The 19,931-nt window shown below is 47.9% G+C and overlaps 1 protein-coding gene across 9 annotated transcripts in view; it reads left to right on the top strand.

The window, feature by feature from the left end:
• The first annotated feature begins 509 nt into the window (after nucleotides 1-509).
• The window catches only part of TAX1BP1 (Tax1 binding protein 1), a 249,415-nt gene continuing 229,993 nt past the window's right edge, over nucleotides 510-19,931 (top strand). For all 9 annotated transcript variants that reach the window (XM_078779689.1, XM_078779688.1, XM_078779687.1 and 6 more), the window contains exons 1-2: nucleotides 510-694; nucleotides 18,758-18,961. In XM_078779689.1, coding sequence (XP_078635815.1) covers nucleotides 18,779-18,961 — 183 coding nt within the window. In that variant the 5' untranslated portion in view covers nucleotides 510-694; nucleotides 18,758-18,778. The remainder of the gene's footprint in view (nucleotides 695-18,757; nucleotides 18,962-19,931) is intronic.

Raw genomic sequence — 19,931 nt, 5'->3', positions numbered from 1 at the left:
GGGCGGGGCTTTGATTTGCCTAATGTCTTGGAGGGCAGGGCTTTTATTGGCCGAATGGCTCGGTGGGCGGGGCTTTGATAGGCCTAATGGCTCAGAGAGCAATACTTTGATGGGTCTAACATGTTCTCTTACAAGGAACTTCGACGTCATATAAAGCCCCCAGTATTATTATTATTATTATTAATATTATTATTATTATTACTATTTTTTTGGTTAGCCAATGTGTTTAAATGAGTGGCGTATAGAGAGCCTCGCGGCTCTGAAACGCCATAAATATCCAAAAGAGAAAGAAGAAGTTTACCATCAGAGGAAGCCATTAGGCCCATCAAAGCCTGCGCTTATGGTTGTTTGTATCGATGTATAATTATTGCACTGATTAACTATATTTTTCCCTTGATTATCTGATAAACATTAACTCAATATTGTGTCAAATTATTCATATTTAAATACCTCATGATGTGTGCAGCGCATTGTGACCTTTAAATCAGCAAAAACAAATTGAAGGAAGTGACGAAACAAGATCGCATTGACTGTAGTTCCTCCTATACGCGTCAACTGCCTGGAACTCCCTCTGACGTCACGCGCTTTCGGGCTCAATTTCAATCCCGTGTTTTGCGATCGACCTTTTGCCTCTTTTGACGCTTTACCTTCCACATCCTCTACCGCAAGCAGGTGCCGGTCTACCGGAAGACAGGTGCGAGTCCGAAACGCGATCGGCTCTGTCCTCTTGTGTTTATATCTTGACGTGTCTGCTGCTTCTGTACTTGTCGTGTGCCCTTCCGCAAATGTCTGCGTATCCTCGTCACTCTGTCCGTGTGAATCAGAATGTTTCTCTGCCATGTTTGTTTCATCGTTCTAAACACCACTGACCGGGATTCGATCTCATCGCAGATTAGTATTGTGAAATGACTGGTGGGTTTGTGCTATGGTGTGCTATGGTATGGTGTGCTGTGTTGTGCTGTGGTATGTTGTGCTGTGCTGACTGCTGGGCAGTGTTGTGCTGTGCTGTGCTGTGGTGTGTTGTGGTGGGCTGTGCTGTGGTGTGTTGTGGTGGGCTGTGCTGTGGTGGGCTGTGCTGTGGTGGGCTGTGCTGTGCTGTGGTGTGGTGGGCTGTGCTGTGCTGTGCTGTGGTGGGCTGTGCTGAGCTGTGCTGTGGTGGGCTGTGCTGTGGTGGGCAGTGCTGTGCTGTGGTGGGCTGTGCTGTGCTGTGCTGTGGTGGGCAGTGCTGTGCTGTGGTGGGCTGTGCTGTGGTGGGCAGTGCTGTGCTGTGGTGGGCAGTGCTGTACTGTGCTGTGGTGGGCAGTGCTGTACTGTGCTGTGGTGGGCAGTGCTGTGCTGTGGTGGGTAGTGCTGTGCTGTGGTGGGCTGTGCTGTGCTGTGGTGGGCTGTGCTGTGGTGGGCTGTGCTGTGGTGGGCTGTGCTGTGCTGTGGTGGGCTGTGCTGTGCTGTGGTGGGCAGTGCTGTGCTGTGGTGGGCTGTGCTGTGCTGTGCTGTGGTGGGCTGTGCTGTGGTGGGCTGTGGTGGGCTGTGCTGTGCTGTGGTGTGCTGTGCTGTGCTGTGCTGTGGTGTGGTGTGGTGTGCTGTGGTGTGCTGGCTTTGACGACTCGGTGGTGTAATGGTTAGAGCGTCAGCTCTGAATCTGGGAGGTCGGTGGTTCAAATCCCGGCCCAGTCATACCAAAGACTTTAATACTTGTAGTTAGTTGTAGGTGTTGCATCCTTACTTGATTCAATATTAAAAAAGATGTAGCACGGACAGGCAACACGCGGAAGGCAATGGCAAACCACCCAGGACATCGCTGCCAAGAAAGTGCTTCCTCTATATGTGCTACGGCAAGCACCAACCCTGCATATGGAGTCTCTAAGAATGAAACAATGGTGGTTTTGAAGGTCGTAGTTGTCATGGATACGCAGTTCTTCGACGTTTTCGTTGTGTGGTGGTGGTGGTTGTAGAGTTGTGGTTATGTGTACAGATTGTGGCACCATTAACACCACATTCTAAAGGCATCCTGTTGTGTCATTTTTTACGTTTGAAGTTGGACCTGCTGTGTTGAAACTTTATTGTGGTTGTAATTGTTAGAGATTCTGCAACAACTGTTGTAACATCACGTGGGTGGGTAGATTAGTGCCTATGTATAGTTTTGTCTTGAGCTAATAAGTGTTGCTCGAGTTGGAATTTGATACCGACAACTTGAACACATAATGTTCACTCGCATTACACAACTCTCTCGGTATGAATATTTTGGTTGCAGTTTCAATACCTGCGTGTCGGTAGGTAAACGCATGGCACAGCAGTTCGTTGAGTATACAACACACACACACACACACACACACACACACACACACACACACACACACACACACACACACACACACACACACACACTGTTACGGATCCGGGGGACGGCACTCCCGTTAGCAAGGGGGGGCTTAATCCCCTTGTCTTGTTAAGCTGGCCGTCCGACCGGTCCTGGGGGTATGACGTCACGCCCGGTCAGCGCTGAATAGGGTAGTAGGCCAATCCTTCCTATGACCTAAGTACCAGCGCCTTCCGGTACGCGAGGAAATACTCCTGCCCAAGCCGCAGTGTAATTGATGGATTGCGCCGAGCGAAGCGAGCCGCGACGCGGGCCGTTAACGGAAGACTAAACCCGATTGTAAGCGGTTCGGCCGAAATCGCGCCACAGGTACTCAATGGGGAAATCACTAAAGCGATCGGACGAGAAAGAAACCAAAGAATACGGAAGAACAGGGATTTATTAATTATTTACACAAAAACCAAAACCAAAGAAGAAGGGAACGAAAGTAATTTACAGGGCGAAGAAGAAGAAGATACACAGGGCAATTCTTAAACACTCTTACTTATACCCAGGGACAAGACAAACAGAACAAACTCATGTACACTAATGGGGTTTTCAGGCAGGAATGGTGGGAAGGATGAGAAGGGCAGACGATCCACAGGACTGGTGGGCAGGGAGGTCCGGGAATCGCGGCACGCCGTTGGTGTCCCGCGTGCATGCACTCGCTCTTGGTTCAGCAAAACCCGGTCGTCAGCGCGTCTCTCTTTGCGTCTCTCTCCAGTGCTCCTTTCTCATGCGTCTCTGCCTTCTCACCGTCTCTTGTGGGGGCCTTGCGCCAAGGGTTTTATAACCACGCCCTTGGAACCCTCTCGAACCCTCCAGACGTTTCTTGCCACGCCCTATCAAGCCATGCCCACCGAGCCTTGGTTGGTCGTTAAAGGCTCTCTGGCCCCACCTTTGATGACGAGGTGGTGCCACGCCCGTGGTCTGGCGGCTCCTCCCCCCTTCTTGGCCTCGTGCGTAATGGAGTTTGGCGCCAGGCAGCTAACGCTGCTGGGCTCGCAGAGGTGGTGTGATGCCCACAAAAACAGCCCAACTGTTACTGGCACTTGCACTTTGAGGAGTTTTTTTTTTTTTTTTTTTTTTGTTGTATACAAGATCGAGGCTCGTGAAAGAGCGAAAGAGCAGAGACGATTGGGGGAAATTGAAAGGGGACCTATCTTATTTGATGCAACGTAGAGTCAACTATTGGAAACACACCCTTACCTGAAACACACAACAATGAAATAACTACAGAGAGGTCCTATGGTTCGCTACGTGTTGCTCGTGGACTAACTAAGGTGCAATCTTTAATTAACAGCCAATTAAGGGGAAATGTACACAGGGGTCATTTATAAGGGAATTTACTACTAAATGTACATGTGAAGGTTCTAAAAACCGTAACTATATATATTGTTACGGTCCGCGGATTGGATGTTATTTACCGAGCGGAGGTAACCGCGGCCGAACAGTTGTTCCCCGTTTCTTCCCGACTCACCCGATTCACCCAGACGTTGGCCAAATCGCGCTATGCCAAATCAATGATAGAAAGGACACGACGACTGGGAAAGATGAAACGACGCAAGGGGGTACAGTTCTCAAGACCTCCGGAGGAGGGTGTAATTACAGTGGTGGAGAAAAGGGGTAGATTACAAGGCAGAGTGAGGTAAAGACACAGAAGAGATGGGCACTTAAATACAGTCTTATCAAAGCCCAGACAGACCACGGACAAACGGACAAGGTAGACTCACACGGGGATTGATGGCAGGAATGGACAGGTAGGTCGCTGGCACAAGGTGCACCCTGGCTCGGGGACAGGATAAAGCACGGTTCAAAGATGCAGGGAGGTCTCACAGCGCTCGGAGGTGGTCTTGCTTGCTCCAAGCTCAGCGCGCATCTGACGTCACCTCTCTCTCACTGCGCATGCTCAGCGGGGAGTGACACGCCCTCGGCTGGTTGGTTCCGCCCCAACTGGGGCCGGTCCGCCGCTTCCATTGGGTGCGGGGGTTACCGGGCTCCGCCCTTGAAGAGGAGCCGACAGGGAGCCATGTTCTACCCCTGTTTGGTAACCCCATCGAGCACATGTCCGATGGCGGCTCGTTGGGAAGGCCTGGTGTCCTCCCACCACTCCTACCAAGCCGGAGTGAGGATGCGCACTCCCTGCGCTCGTTGTTGTTGTTGTTGTTGTTGTTGTTGTTGTTGTTGTTGTTGAAGAGAACTGTGAGGAAGAGCTGCGGGGAGGTATTGGGAGGTCCTAAACTTCCTAACGGTGCCATACAATCACATTCTGGTGCAACGAAGGGTCAGAATTAATGGAAACGAATCCTTAACTGACATAGACTAAGAATAACTAGCAAGATGTCCTATAGTTGTCTACGTGAGATGCGGTGGACCTGGATGCGACATTTACTGGGGGAAATAGGGGGAGGTCGGGTCTACAGAGTGTTGTTTACAGAAAATGGGACGAGGGAATGGGGGATTGGGGATAGTTGGGAAGTAAGAAGAAGTATATCATCCACCGTTTGCCCTTCAAGTGACTCGTGGTGGTCCCTCTCGGCTCTCCCCCCGTTGGTATTTTTGTGCACATAAGATTGTTCACGGTTCTGTTTAAATATTATTTAAATATGTATAACCTTTCCCCTTCAGTGTTTTACTCAGTGGTATTTTATAACACGCTGTTTTTCTTCCTATTTAAAAGGCTTTTCTCAATTTCCTCTCCAACTCATTCCACCTCAAAAAAAAGAAATTCAATATCTTATACGTCTCCCTCACTACATGGTCTAAATTCACATTCATTCCATCCCTCCTCCATCATTCTGAACCGGATTGCTAACTTGAAAATCACAACAAACCCAATTTGTTTTCAATGTTCGTCTTTCATTAATCATCCACTTTCTAAACTCCCCTCTTGCCCCTCCCATCCAAATCCCTCCCCTTGCACCTATACTCCTAAACTCCCCCCTTGCCCCGCCACTCTTAAACTCCCCCCCCCCTACCCCTCCACTCCTGAACTCCCCCCTTGCCCTTCCACTCCTGAACTCCCCCCTTGCCCTTCCCCTCCTAAACTCCCCCCTCACTCCTCCCCTTCAAAACTCCCCCCCAACCCCTCCCATTCAAATCTCCCCCCATACCATTCCTCTCCAATTCTCCCTCCTCCCCCCTCCTCCTCAAAGCTGCCTCCTCCCCACTTCGTCTCCCTTCTATCTCATACCTCCACCCCCCCCAACCTTCTTCTTTCCTCTGCCCCCCCTCAAACAACCCCTCTCTGTGCCTCATCCCTTCACCTTCAAACCTTTCATCCTCCTCATCCTTCCCTTTCTTGGAACCCTTCTGCAATCGCTGACACACTAACAACTGCTCTCCCTACCTCCCCCTCTCATCCTTCATCTTACCCTACTCCTCCCCTCCCCTGTCCTGTACCCGATGCTCCCCCTCTCTCTTCATTAACGGTATGGACCTCAAACATCCGGGGCCTTCGCTCAAACCTGACTGATCTCTCCATACAGGTTGCTTCTGACAATCCAGACTTGATCTGCTTAACAGAGACTTTCCTCCTTCAAGATGTCTCTGATTCCTTAATATCTCTTCCTGGTTACTCCCTCCTCCGGTATGATAGACCTGAGCCTCGGCCTGGTGGTGGGGTGGCTATCTTTATCAAAAACTCTCTTCCTCACTCTCCTTGCACTGCCCTCTCTCCTCCTCACCCCCAGGAGTACCTCTGGCTACGGCTTCCTCTCCGCTCCCACCTTTTGTTCATATGTGTTCTGTACCGTCCCCCAAACAGTGATGACTCCATCTACATTTCACTGTCTGACAACATGGACCAACTTCTATCCACTCATCCCAACTCTCTCTTCCTCATATGTGGTGACTTCAATTGTCATCATGCCACCTGGTTGGGTGTGGGTTCCTCTCTCATCAGTCATGGCACCTCAGCAAAGGACTTCTGTGACTCACTGGGATTGACACAATCTGTCAATTTCCCAACCCGGATCTCAGCCAATGGAGTATCTTCTCTTCTAGACTTGGTTATGACTAACTTCCCTGAAAATGTCTGCTGCTCTTCTTCTGCTCCGATCGGATCATCTGATCATGTCCTTGTTAAAGTGGACATCTCTCTGGCCATTCTCAGAGAGCCTCCTCAGCGTCGACGAGTCTGGCATTTCACTCAGGCCGATTGGGACGGTCTTCAAGCAGCCATCAATCGTCTGGATTGGTCTCCCATCTCCACTGCCTCTGACATCAATTCTTCCTGGGAATTCTTCCAAAGCAAACTGATCTCTCTCATGCACAGATTTATCCCATCTCGCCTTCAGTTGTCTTACCCTTCCTCCCGTCCATGGTACACTGAATCTTGTGGTGAGGCAGTTGCCCTGAAACAACTTGCCTTTGCCTCTTGGAAGGCTAATCCAACTGAAGGAAATCTCAGTTCCTTCCACCAAGCTCGGAACAAGTGTGTGTCTACCCTCAGGAGTGCCAGGAAGCACTATCTCTCCTCACTCAAGAATGAACTCTCAAACCTGTCTCCTTCCTCCAAATCCTGGTGGCGTCTGGTCAAATCCGTTTCTGGTGTTTGTTCCCCCTCCATCCCCTCCCTTACCTCAAATGGCCACACAGTTGACATCGCACGTGACAAAGCCGAATGCCTCAACTCTGTGTTTGCCTCAAAATCCTTAGTCCCAAACCCATCTCTCTCTGTTCCCACCTTTCCCAGTCGAACCAAACTGCTCCTGGACTCTGTGACCTTCTTTTCTGACAAGGTGGAGGAGTTTTTGTCAAACCTCGACTCTGATTCTGCAACTGGACCAGATGGCATCAGCCCACGGGTCCTAAAATCCTGCTCTGCCGCTCTATCTCACCCTCTCTCTGTTCTTTTCACCCTATCCTTTGCTCAAGGTCATCTGCCAGCATCCTGGAAATCAGCAAACATTACCGCTTTACACAAAAAAGGTGCAAAAACAGATCCTTGCAACTACAGACCAATCAGCCTGCTCCCAATTATCAGCAAAGTCATGGAATCCATCATTGCTTCAGATATGAAATCTTTCCTCTTCTCCAATGGCTTGATCTCTGATCATCAATTTGGTTTCAGACCCGGTCACTCTACTCTGGACATGCTGCTTCTGCTGTCTCAACAATGGATGGAGGTCCTCAATGCCAAACAGGAAATCAGAGCTGTCTCCCTTGACATATCACGTGCCTTCGATACGGTCTGGCACCCAGCTCTGCTCACCAAACTCTCCTCCTATGGTATCCATGGAAATCTCCATGCATGGCTTGCGGACTTCCTCTCTGGTCGTAATCAACGTGTGGCCCTGAATGGATTTCTCTCATCTCCCCTTCCCGTTCAGGCTGGAGTTCCCCAAGGCAGTGTGCTGGGCCCTGTGCTTTTTCTGGTCTTTATCAATGATCTCTCCGACTCTCTGGAAAATCCTCTGTATCTCTTTGCTGATGACTCCACTCTCTGCCGCTCCATTCCTCTTCCCTCAGATCGGCAGTCTGCAGCCTCCTCACTCTCTGAAGACCTGGACAAAATCACAGACTGGTCAAACATGTGGAACATGTCTTTCAATCCTGACAAATCTCACACTCTTACTATGTCTCTCCGAAAAGATCGACTGGACAACCCTCCCATCTACTTTCTCAACAATCCTCTCCAAGAAGTTCTGTCGCTCAAGCTTTTGGGTCTCACCATCTGCCATGATCTTTCTTGGGAAAACCACATTTCCAAGCTGGCCTCCAAAGCCAGTCGCCGACTGGGCATCCTCCGTCGTGCGAAGTCCTTCCTAGGCACACCTGAGCTCCTCACCACATACAAGGCTTTCATCCGCAGCTCAATGGAATACTGTTCTCCCCTATGGGCTGGTGCTCCTGCCTCACACCTGGCTCGGCTTCACGCTGTTGAATCCAAAGCTTTCAGAATCATTGGAATCTCCCGCGATGAAGCTATCTCTGAGGGCCTTTCACTCACTCACCGCAGGCAGGTAGGTGGTCTTTCTGTCTTCTACCGACTCCTCTCCGGCCTTGCTCCCGCAGCTCTCTCTGTGCTCTGTCCCCCAAATATTCCTACAGGTCGCACAAGATCTGCCAGCCACCCTCTGATGGTTAAACTGCCGAAATCTCGGCTCTCTGCTCACCTTCACTCTTTCATTCCTCTTTTCTCCCGCCTCTGGAACAAACTCCCACACTCACTTCAATCACACTCCTCCCTCCAGGTCTTCAAAACAGTTGTTCACCACCATCTCTTATCTTCCCCCATCCAAAACCTTGATCTTTTCTACCCCCACTAATTCACCCCAGATCCACCTTGTTTGAAATTCCAACTTCTTTCCTGGAAGTCTTGGCAGTGTCCATATGTTTTATACCTCTCCCACCCCCCCCCCACCCCTGCCCATGCCTCCCCCCCAAAGCCCTCTCCCTCCCACAGTTCTCTCGATGTCTCCATGTCTCTCGGTCCCTGCTCTCAAATGTTGTTTGTGTCCTTCCCCCTCTCTCCCCATCTTGTCTACCGCTCCCGATGTTATTTGTTTTGTGTGTCTGTTTGTCTTTCTGTGTGATTAATGTTCGCTCGTTCACGAGCCTCGATCTTGTATACAAAAAAAAAAAAAAAAAAAAAAAAAAATTTGAGGAAATAGGGGAATATTTACAAGCGGATATGGATGGATGCAAATCCCATATCCGCAACATTGCACCCTTCTCTACCTCGGGGCGTCCCGACCCGATAAATTTTTACCTACGTTAGTGTGGCACTCAGATGTAGTTCCCTCTACTATTAACTCAACCCTGAGTGCGACAGTTTTACAGATGTTCACAAATGAGTAAATATGTCCCCCTGTGACGTTGCACCCTTCTCCTAACAGAAACACACCCACAGGATAACCGAATCGCGGAAAGCATCCTCAAACTAAACATACAGCCGGTAGGGAGCATCATTTATACAAGACTGATATTTACACTACGATCCAGGACCTGTTCTTTGAGGAACACATGCAGATGTTATGCATAGAGAGAGAGAGCACGCATGCCAGCATCGATACACCAACCCACGAGTGCCCTGTGGCCCTACGGCCTTTAATAATGTGCAGAGCACCCCGTCCAAGCACCAAAAGCACCACCCCATTATGCACAGTCAGCACCATCCGGTGCACCAATAAAGTGTTCAATAATAAATGCACAATCAAGTGTCCATGGTCACCGGTGGTGTCGCAGCCGGCCGATGTTCTGCCGCTGGTCTTGCCTTCATGGAGTGCACTTGGCCTTCTGGCTTCTTTAGAAATAAAGAAAGGCGCCAACCGCGTCCATTTCTAAATTGTGGCCGTCAGGGGGCCAACTAAAAGTGGTTCACCTGTATGGCATAGGTGCCACGTTGACCCAGAGGTCCATCCACGGGTGGTGCTTGACCGCAAAAGAACTGCGGTCCATTGTGGGCGGCCACAAAAATTGCGGTCCATATGGTGTATCGATCCAGGCAGCAAGCAGCGGAAGTACAGGCCCACAACTGCGGAGCCAGCACCTCTCTCTCCTCTCTCTCTGCCCCAAAGCCAGATCCTCGGAGGTGGGAGACAAAAGAAGACAAGTGAGTAAGGTGGTAAGGGCGCAAAAGTGCACGCAATACAAGGTAATGCACACTGGGGGCACATGGGAACCAGGTGAGACAGGTACGTTCCTACCGTACGCCCCCCCCCCCCCACCAGGTAACCTACATTGCCCCTCCCTTACCCCTTACTGTATCCACAAAACACAACACTACCCATAACATCTACTTTACACATCAACAAACGTCCCTACTGTCTTCCCCGTTCCTCCCATAAACCAAATTCGTCCTCTCTCCCTCCTAACCAATCAAATTTGCCATTTCCAACTCTCATCAAAATTTGCCATCTCCAACTCAACATCAAAATTTGCCATCACCAATTCATCATCAGTCCCTCCTAAGGAGGGAGAGATGGAATCACCCCAATGTCTCATCCACGTCGTGATGAGTCTCACAAATCCACACAGCAATTCTCCTTTCCTGCAACACAGAACAAAGGAACACAGGTGTGGAGTCATCATCATCACCTCAGGTAAGTGGCTGCGTATGGTGCGACAGGTTCATCATTCAACTCGGTTCGTAAAGCCGAGCAATGAATTCGGGTGGTTTGGTCGCCTGCAGGTTGAATCCGTCCGGCTTTCGGTTCAAGGGAGGTGGTTCAAGGGAGGTCTCGCGCACACTCTTGCGCACACTCGCCGCTCGCACACCTCGGTCCACACCTCTCCTCCGTTACGTCCTCCGTAACACTCACCATGGGCGTGCACTCTGGCATCCACCCACTAACGCGTTCACATGGGCTCTCCCACACTCGCGCTACCACCAATTCAGGTGTGCTTTCTCGCACACGTTCCACCACCACCTTACTCTCCGTGTCTCACACACCCTTGCACGTACACTCCGACGTGCATTCTCGCTCGCACTCGGTTTCACTCCCACACGTTATAACACACCCACTCGCCGACGCACACTTTTTCCTCACACGCGTGCCATTTTTACTCACACGGGACCCTTCACCAACGCCCGGGTGCCATATCGATCCCAATCGCGCGACAATTCTTTTGTTGCTAAACATCCTTTTACAAAATCTCCCAGCACCATACACAGCACGTCTCACCTTCGGGGTTCTTCTTCCTACCTGCACCAAAACCTGCAAACTTCCATTCGGGTTAAGCACAGCATCGTGATGTGAGCAGGGACTTTGCACATTTTCCATTTCTCCCTGCAATTCCCGGGCTACCTCCGTCATCTCTTCAATTTTAATTCCCAGCACTGCTTTGTCTTTGTTCCCCTCGACGACCGTTGGCTTTAATAAAACACCCTCTACCTCATCGGTCGCCGGCTTTTCCAAACCCCGTGTCGCGATTTCTACCCCCGTCATTGTACCCGTGCTTTCCTCCGCTTCGCTCAACCAGCGCTTTTCGACCCGCGTTACCTCCTCGTGCACCCTTGGGACCCTTTCGCCCAACTTGCGGTCTCTGTCCCTCTGCTCCCTTTCCTCCCTATCGGACCTCATTCCGTTCGTTGTTGCTTCAATTTGGTTTCCCAATTCGTTCGTTATTGCTTCAATTTTATCAATCAATTTCTCCCCCTCTATTCTCAGCATCTCGGTGAATTGCGCCAGGAAGTCCCCCACATCAAAGCCCGCTGCTACGGTCACGGGCGCGGGAAAATTTGGTGCCGCTGTAACCACGTGCGCGAGAGCGCCATTTTGTGCACCTGATACCCCCTCAACCACACCTTCTTTACTCTCCTCCACCATTTTCCCCACTTCTTCCCTGGGGTCCTGGGTCGATTCTACCCCACTCTCCTCTACCGGAACCCAGCCGTCTTGATCTGCCATAGCGCGACTTTCAAAATTCGGGTTTTTGTAAAACAAAAGCAAATTTCGGTACTTTATTATTTTGACCAAATTTTTTCCTAGCTGTTTTTTTTAAAAATTTGGTTCGGGCCTCGAATCTCACTCCTCGACACCAATTGTTACGGTAATAACACAATTGGTGTCCAAAATTTGGGCTAAATAAATTTAGTCCCAGGTTCGAATCCCAACTCCTGACAACCAATTGTTGCGGACACGGTTTAGATATTATTTTTGACCGAGCGGTTGGTATGACCGCGACCGAACAGTTATTCCCCGACTAGACCCCGATTCCACCCAGACGTTGACCAAATCGCGCTATGCTAAATCAATGATGGAAAGGACACAACGACGGGGATAGATGAAACGACGCAAGGGGTACAGTTCTCAAGACCTCCGGAGGAGGGTATAATTACAGTGGTGGAGAAGAGGGGTAGATTACAAGGTAGTGAGGTAAAGGCACAGAAGAGATAGGCACTTAATTACAGTCTTATCCCAGACAGACCACAGACAAACGGAACAAGGCTGACTTACACAGGGATTGATGGCAGGGAAGGACAGGTAGTTCGATAGCACAAGGTGCACCTTGGCTCGGGGACAGGATCAAGCACGGTCCAAGAGATGCAGGGAGGCCTCACAGCGCTCGGAGGTGGCGTCTTTCTTTCTCCAAGCTCAGCGCGCATCTGACGTCACCTCCCTCTTCCTGCGCATGCTCAGCGGGGAGTGACACGCCCTCAGCTGGTTGGCTCCACCCCAGATGGGACCGGTCCGCCGCTCCCATTGGGTGCGGGGGTTACCGGGCTCCGCCCTTTGACGAGGAGCTGACAGGGAGCCCCTATTTGGTAACCCCGTCGAGCACATGTTCGATGGCGGCTCGCTGGGAAGGCCTCATGCCCTCCCAACACCCCCTACCAACCAAGCCGGAGTGAGGACGCGCACTCCCTGTGCACGCCGCCGCCGTTGCTGTTGTTGTTGTTGCTGAACCGTGAGGAAGAGCTGCGGGGAGGTATTGGGAGGTCCTAAACTTCCTAACGGTGCCATACAATCACATTCTGGTGCAACGAAGGGTCAGAATTAATGGAAACGAATCCTTAACTGACATAGACTAAGAATAACTAGCAAGATGTCCTATAGTTGTCTACGTGAGATGCGGTAGACCTGGATGCGACATTTAATGGGGGAAATAGGGGGAGGTCGGATCTACAGAGTGTTGTTTACAGAAAATGGGACTAGGGAATGGGGGATTGGGGAAATAGGGGAATATTTACAAGCGGATATGGATGGATGCAAATCCCATATCCGCAACTATATATATTATATATATATATATATATATATATATATATATATATATATATATATATATATATATATATATATTATCATGGAATTAAAGTTAATTAATTAGTTATTAGAATTGGTGTTAATGAAGGTATTGAAAACGGTGTTGGAGAGGAGGATGAGGAAGAAAGTGAAGATTGACAAAATGCATTTTGGATTTATGCCAGGAAGAGGAACGACAGACGCGCTTTTTATTGTGAGGCAGTTGCAGGATAAGTACATGGAGAAGAGGACGAAGTTGTCTCTTGGGTTTGTTGATCTGGAGAAAGCATTCGATAGGGTTCCATGTGAAGTAGTGATATGGGCATTGAGGAAGTTGGGAGTGGAGGAATGGTTGATCAGAGTAGTGATGGCAATGTACAAAAGAGCACGCACAGCTATAAGGACGAAGGACGGGAACAGTGGTGAGTTTGAGGTGAAGGTGGGAGTGCATCAGGGGTCGGTACTAAGTCCACTACTATTTGTAGCTGTGATGGAGGTGCTGGCTCGGAACGTAAAGGAGGGTTTACCGTGGGAGTTGTTGTATGCAGATGATCTGGTGTTGATTGCAGAAAGTATGGATGGACTGAAGGAGAAGATGAACAAATGGAAGGAATGTATGGAGACAAAAGGTTTGAAGGTGAATATTGGAAAAACGAAGGTGATGGCAAGTGGTAAAGCATGTGGCGAGGTGGAAAGAACTGGGAAGTGGCCGTGTGCTGTGTGCAGGAAGGGTGTCGGAGTGAATTCCATTCAATGTACAATGTGCGCTGAGTGGGTTCATCAAAAATGTAGTGGTTTGAGAGGGTCATTAACCAGTGTGGCAGCTACATTGAAGTGTAAGGTGTGCACAGAGGGAGCTGCAGATGGAGGAAATGTTGAGTTGGATCTTGGAGACGGCGTGAAGCTGGAAGGTGTGAAAACATTTTGTTACCTAGGAGACATGCTGAATGGAGAAGGTGGATCAGACTCGGCAACAGTTGCTAGAGTGAGATGTGCATGGAAGAAGTTTCGGGAACTGAGTGGCGTGCTGATGAGGAGGGGAGTGTCGTTGAAGCTGAAGGGAAATGTGTATGCTGCATGTGTGAGAAGTGTTATGATTTATGGGAGCGAGACATGGGTAATGAACGTAGAGCAGCAACGAAGGTTGGAAAGGGTGGAAATGCGAATGGTTCGGTGGATGTGTGAAGTATCGGTGAGAGAGAGGAAGACAAATGGTGAATTGTGAAAGATGATGGGAATAGAGCCTGTGATGGATGCTGTGAAGAGAAACAGTTTGAGATGGTTTGGTCATGTGTTGAGGAAGGATGAAAGTGACTGGTTGAGAAGAGTGAATGACTGAATGAAGTAGAGGACGGGGAAGACCGAGAAAGACTTGGCTGAAGATGGTCGAAGAAGAAATGCGGTCAAGGGGGTTAACAAGGGGAGATGCAGAAAATAGGGCAAAATGGAGAAGATTGTCATGGGGACCGCAAGGCTCATCCCTGCTCTAGCAGGAAAAATTGCCTTTAAAATGTCTGTTGTTGTTGTTGTTGTTGTTGTTGTTGTTGTTGTAGTAACTCCAAAGTAAGGCGCGACCAATGACGCACGGCACACGGCAAGCTAATCGAGGCTATTCACTGGAATTTCCGAACACCTGCAAAGTCCAAAATCCAGTAAGTAAGCAAGTAAGCACCATCAACAGAATAATTAGCAAGTTGCTCATTGATTCAACTTACTACAGTCAGTGTGAAACAACTTATCTTAAACACAGACCAGAGAAACCATGAATGGGATGGGAATACAATTACAAATAACATTTCCTTTCGGTCGTAACATACATAGCAAAATTTATAATAATATTAATAATAAGCGTAATTACATATAGATTCAAAATTGATACAAAACTAAAAACCAAAAAAAAACAAATTGCAATGCGTTTCGGAGGACCTCCGCCAAACCCCTGAGACTGGCTCACTGAACCCCTGGGGTTCGGTCGAACCCAGGTTAAGAACCACGGAACTAAAGTATCAAATAAGCCCGGCTACGCCGCTGTTAGACTTTCGGTCTTTTTTGAAGTAAAAACTTTTATCTGAAGGAAATGTTGTTTGATTGTTTAAGACAAATGACTCCTTGAAAATTAAAAAGAAACATGCATTCCAAAACAATGCATTGTTACTTACCTGCGTCACCGAAGGTGAACAGAGGTTGTTTTCACCCCCTTCTATCTGATTGTATGTCTGTGAGCAGGATATCTCAAAAAGTTATGGCGGATTCAGATGAAGCTTGGTGGGCATGTTTCGCATGTGACGAGGACGAATTTATTAGATTTTGGTGAAGATCAGGATCTGAATTTTTTTCCTGTGATTCTTCACCATTGAGAGATGGGGCCATAAAATATATACTGTATAGCACGATATCAAAAAGTTGTGGATGAATTCGGACGAAACTTGGTGGTCAGGTATACACTCGACCGTGTATCTAGTTTGGTTTGTCATTCATTCATACATAGCACATGACTGCTGCTGGTTGCATCACTGCTAGAACACACATCTGCTAATGTTCCCTGTAGGTGAGAGCAACAACTTGGATTTTGAACAGGGTGCTGCATGAGCGTCGATGGGTGGGGGACATATCCCCCCCCCCCTCCCCCCCACTTTATAGTCGAATATAACATAAAATGCGTTGCTCTGTGCAATCCACACAGGCCCGGATGCAGGATGTTCTCCAAATACATCGTCTAATTGTGTATAAATCAATATTAACTTTCCCCAAATAAGTTATCTCTTAAATTGACACAGCGCTGGTGGCCATTATTTAATAACGGGGAGGGGTATCGCCTCGTGCATGCCGTACTGGATTTCATTTGTCGAAGCACGGAGTGCACGGTGCGCATGCGCTCAAAATGTATCACGTGATTAGTGAATACTGAAGGTGCGATGCAGGTAGACAGTCTATGCAGTGCTGTGTAACTATGTTCCTTCACGTTTTCTTCCGAAGGAGCCTCTTTGATCACCCATAGTGAATTTTTTAGGTAAGTAATGTTTATTTAGTTGTTGTTACAATGTTGAAGAAAGTGCTAACTGAGCCATAATTGATTCAATTTTGGTGAACATTCGAATCCGGATCCGATTCAAGTTTTTAGCTGCGACGAGCAGCTCTATGAGAGGACCGCGTTGTTGTTGTTGGGGTGCCCTTTTGAATAGCGCATGCGCATACACTCTGACGTGCGTTGGTATGAGGTAAGAACATCGCGGACTAAAATCGCCATTTGTTTGAAGAAACCAGAATAAATTTAGCAACAAAGACAACATTCCTCATGATTCTACACGTCGCAGCCGGTAACCACACTGTGGTCATTTTTCTCATGTTTTTAATTGCCAAGTGATTCTTCACCATTGAGTGATAGGGCCAAAAACGATATGTAGGATGACATTTCAAAAAGTTGTGGGCGACTTATGACAAACCTTGGTGGATAATTTGGTGAGGCAACAAGAACAAGCCAATGAGATTTTGGGTCGGTTCCGGATCCAGATCTGACCTATCGGTATGAGAGGGGATACAAAAACAACAACATGCATTTTAAGGCCATTTTCCCTACTAGAGCGGGGGTTAGCCTTGCGGTCCCCATGACAATCTTCTCCATTTTGCCCTATTTTCTGCATCTCCCCTTAACCCCCTTGCCCGCATTTCTTCTTCCACCATCTTTAGCCAAGTCTTTCTCGGTCTTCCCCGTCCTCTACTTCCTTCTACATTCATTTCCATCACTCTTCTCAACCAGTCACTTTCATCCTTCCTCAACACATGACCAAACCATCTCAATCTGTTCCTCTTCACAGCATCAATCACAGGCTCTATTCCCATCATCTTTCGCAATTCATCATTTGTCTTCCTCTCTCTCAACGATACTCCGCACATCCGTCGAACCATTCGCATTTCCACCCTTTCCAGCCTTCGTTGCTGCTCTACGTTCATTACCCATGTCTCCCTCCCATAAATCGTAACACTTTCACACATGCAGCATACACCTTTCCCTTCAGCTTCAACGACACTCCCCTCATCATCAGCACGCCACGGTATGAGAGGGGATACAAAACGTAAACTGTTCACCCTGGCCGAAGTATGCTCTCTAGTTTATAAGTGCCGTTCTAGTTTATAAATGTTGTAGTCCAAACTTTATAGACGTACTCGCATTGTAATGGTACAGCACTGTACATACTTTATAGACGATCTAACATTTTAAATACTGTAGTACATACAGACAAATGTGTTTTGTGGACCCACCCTCATCGGGCTGATTGTTGTCCCTCTGTTGTCCCTCTGTTGTCCAGCCGTTGTCCCGCTCACCCCTATTGGCACTTCTTTGCCCAAAGCGTAAATATGCAGTTATGCCTACAGAAATTTGTGGTGTCGTGGACCTTCTCACTGTAAAATACAGTAGATTCGGTTTGAACGAAGTACTGAGCTTAACCCATTGTTGAGTTACTGTCTGAAATGAAGAATTACAAACGGGATATTTTTATTCTGACAATTTTGTAGTTCAGCGATGCTGTCTCCAAACGTTTAACCCCTTGTGTGCTGACAGATTTGCCACAAGATTAAAATTAATTTTTTTTTGGAAAACGACAAAAAGTCATTTTTCAATGAAAAATTTGAACAATATAAAAAAGAAAAGATGCAGCACACAAAGGGTTAATGAGTGTTATTTGATGTAAAATCCACCACAGGGCTGACACAACAATATTGTTTTTTTCCCTATATCTCGATGGTGAAGAATGACATAATAACATTAAAAAAAACTCGTACCTGGTTCCATATTCTTATCTCCACCAAATTTAATCCGAATTCGTCCACACCTTTAGGAGATATCGTGCTATGTATTGTTTTTTTGTCCTATCTCTCGATGGTGAAGAATCGCTTTAAAAATTGTAGTACCCTGATCTGGATCGGGATCTTCACCAAAATCTAATCATTTCGTCCTTGTCACATACCCTACATCTCGACCAAATTTCATCCGAATCCGTCTACAGCTTTTTGAGATATCCTGTTCACAGACAGACAAACAGACAGACAAGGTGAAAACATAACCTCCATCCACCTTCGATGACGGAGGTAAAAAAAATACCGCACTCGAGCAGTTAATGTCCACCAACAAGCTTTTCTGGCAGACAGGTCCTCTGGTTTAACGTACTCCCGATGGATGGCACAAACGAGGATGCCTCGCCCTGCATATGAATCACCAGGTAGACAGTTTATAGCTGGGTCATGATTCAAACCCAGACAAGACAGTGCAAAGACTAGTGTGTGTTACCTCTAAGCTATCCTGCCTGCCCATTTATTGATAAGGTATTTTTCCAAATATATATTGATTATTCCTGCTGTGGTCTCTGCTCAGCTTTTAGTGTCGAATTCCAGCACAAAACCAGCATTCTGTGGTGTTGGTACAAGATAATATAAATGTAAGAATAAAATTGTTGGAGTCATCTGTCAAAGGATCACACGGTGCTGTCGTGCTTCTTGCTTCACCCTATTAAATATTTGCCACTTGGGATCTATATTTGGTAAGATTGAGGCAAATCACCATGACCATTGGATAAAGTGTACAAATTGTGGAAATGACTGAATTTCTTTTCTTCCCTCAATTATTATTTATTTATTTATTTATTATTTATTTATTTATATTTATTACTTGTAAAGGTTTCAAGTGCTGAGGGTTGTCTATCTTGTGCAGGTTGTGTTTATCAGTTGAGCAATGGAACAGCCAGAAGATAGTCCCCCTGTGGGTTCTGGGAGTTCTCAACAGCCCTCAAGCTTCTCGCAGGTGATTTTTCACAACGTGGGGCAGAGCTACTTGCCTGATGTCAACCTGGAGTGTCGATACAGCATCACTCCACAACTTCAACCTCATGCCAGAGATTGGGTCGGGATCTTCAAGGTTGGTGCTTTTCCTATTTCTGTTTTTGTTCCCCACCCCTACGACAAGGTTGGGCACGTGGACATTAAAATTAGTTCCCTCTGACCAACCGGTCTTCCGTCCATGTACTTTTGTGTACGAGATATTTCAAAAACTGTTTAAGATTTAGCTTTCATATTGCAGATATCCATTCCTCATGTGTTGGCTTAGCGGTTAGGGTGCCGGCTTGGGATCCTAGGATCCTGGGTTCGAATCCCGGTCGATCGCTAAATTAACGCCAGGGGGGTTGACTCAGCCTGTCATCCTTCCGAGGTCGGCAAATTGAGTTTTTTTTTTGTTTTGTTTGTTTTTTTTTTTTGTATACAAGATCGAGGCTCGTGAAAGAGCGAACATTAATCACACAGAAAGACAAACCGACACATAAAACATTTAACATAGGGAGCGGTAGATAAGATGGGGAGAGAGGGGGAAGGACACAAACACAACATTTGAGAGCAGGGACCGAGGGACATGGAGACATCGAGAGATCTGAGAGAGGGCGAGGGCTTTGGGGGGGGGGGGGCGTGGGAAGGGGGCAGTAGGAGAGGTATAAAACATATGGACACTGCCAGGACTTCCAGGAAAGAAGTTGGAATTTCAAACAAGGTGGATCTGGGGTGAATTAGCGGGGGTAGAAAAGATCAAGGTTTTGGATGGGGGAAGATAAGAGATGGTGGTGAACAGCTGTTTTAAAGACCTGGAGGGAGGAGTGGGCTTGAAGGGAGTGAGGGAGTTTGTTCCAGAGGCGGGAGAAAAGAGGAATGAAAGAGTGAAGGTGAGCGGAGAGCCGAGATTTCGGCAGTTTAACCATCAGAGGGTTGCTGGCAGATCTTGTGCGACCTGTAGGAATATTTGGGGGACAGAGCACAGAGAGAGCTGGGGGTGCAAGGCCGGAGAGGAGTCGGTAGAAGACAGAAAGACCACCTACCTGCCTGCGGTGAGTGAGTGAAAG

The sequence above is a fragment of the Myxine glutinosa genome, chromosome 6, assembly GCF_964187855.1.
Source record: "Myxine glutinosa chromosome 6, kmMyxGlut1.1, whole genome shotgun sequence".
Classification (NCBI taxonomy): Eukaryota; Metazoa; Chordata; class Myxini; order Myxiniformes; family Myxinidae; genus Myxine; species Myxine glutinosa.
This window is presented reverse-complemented; position numbering and strand designations above follow the sequence as displayed.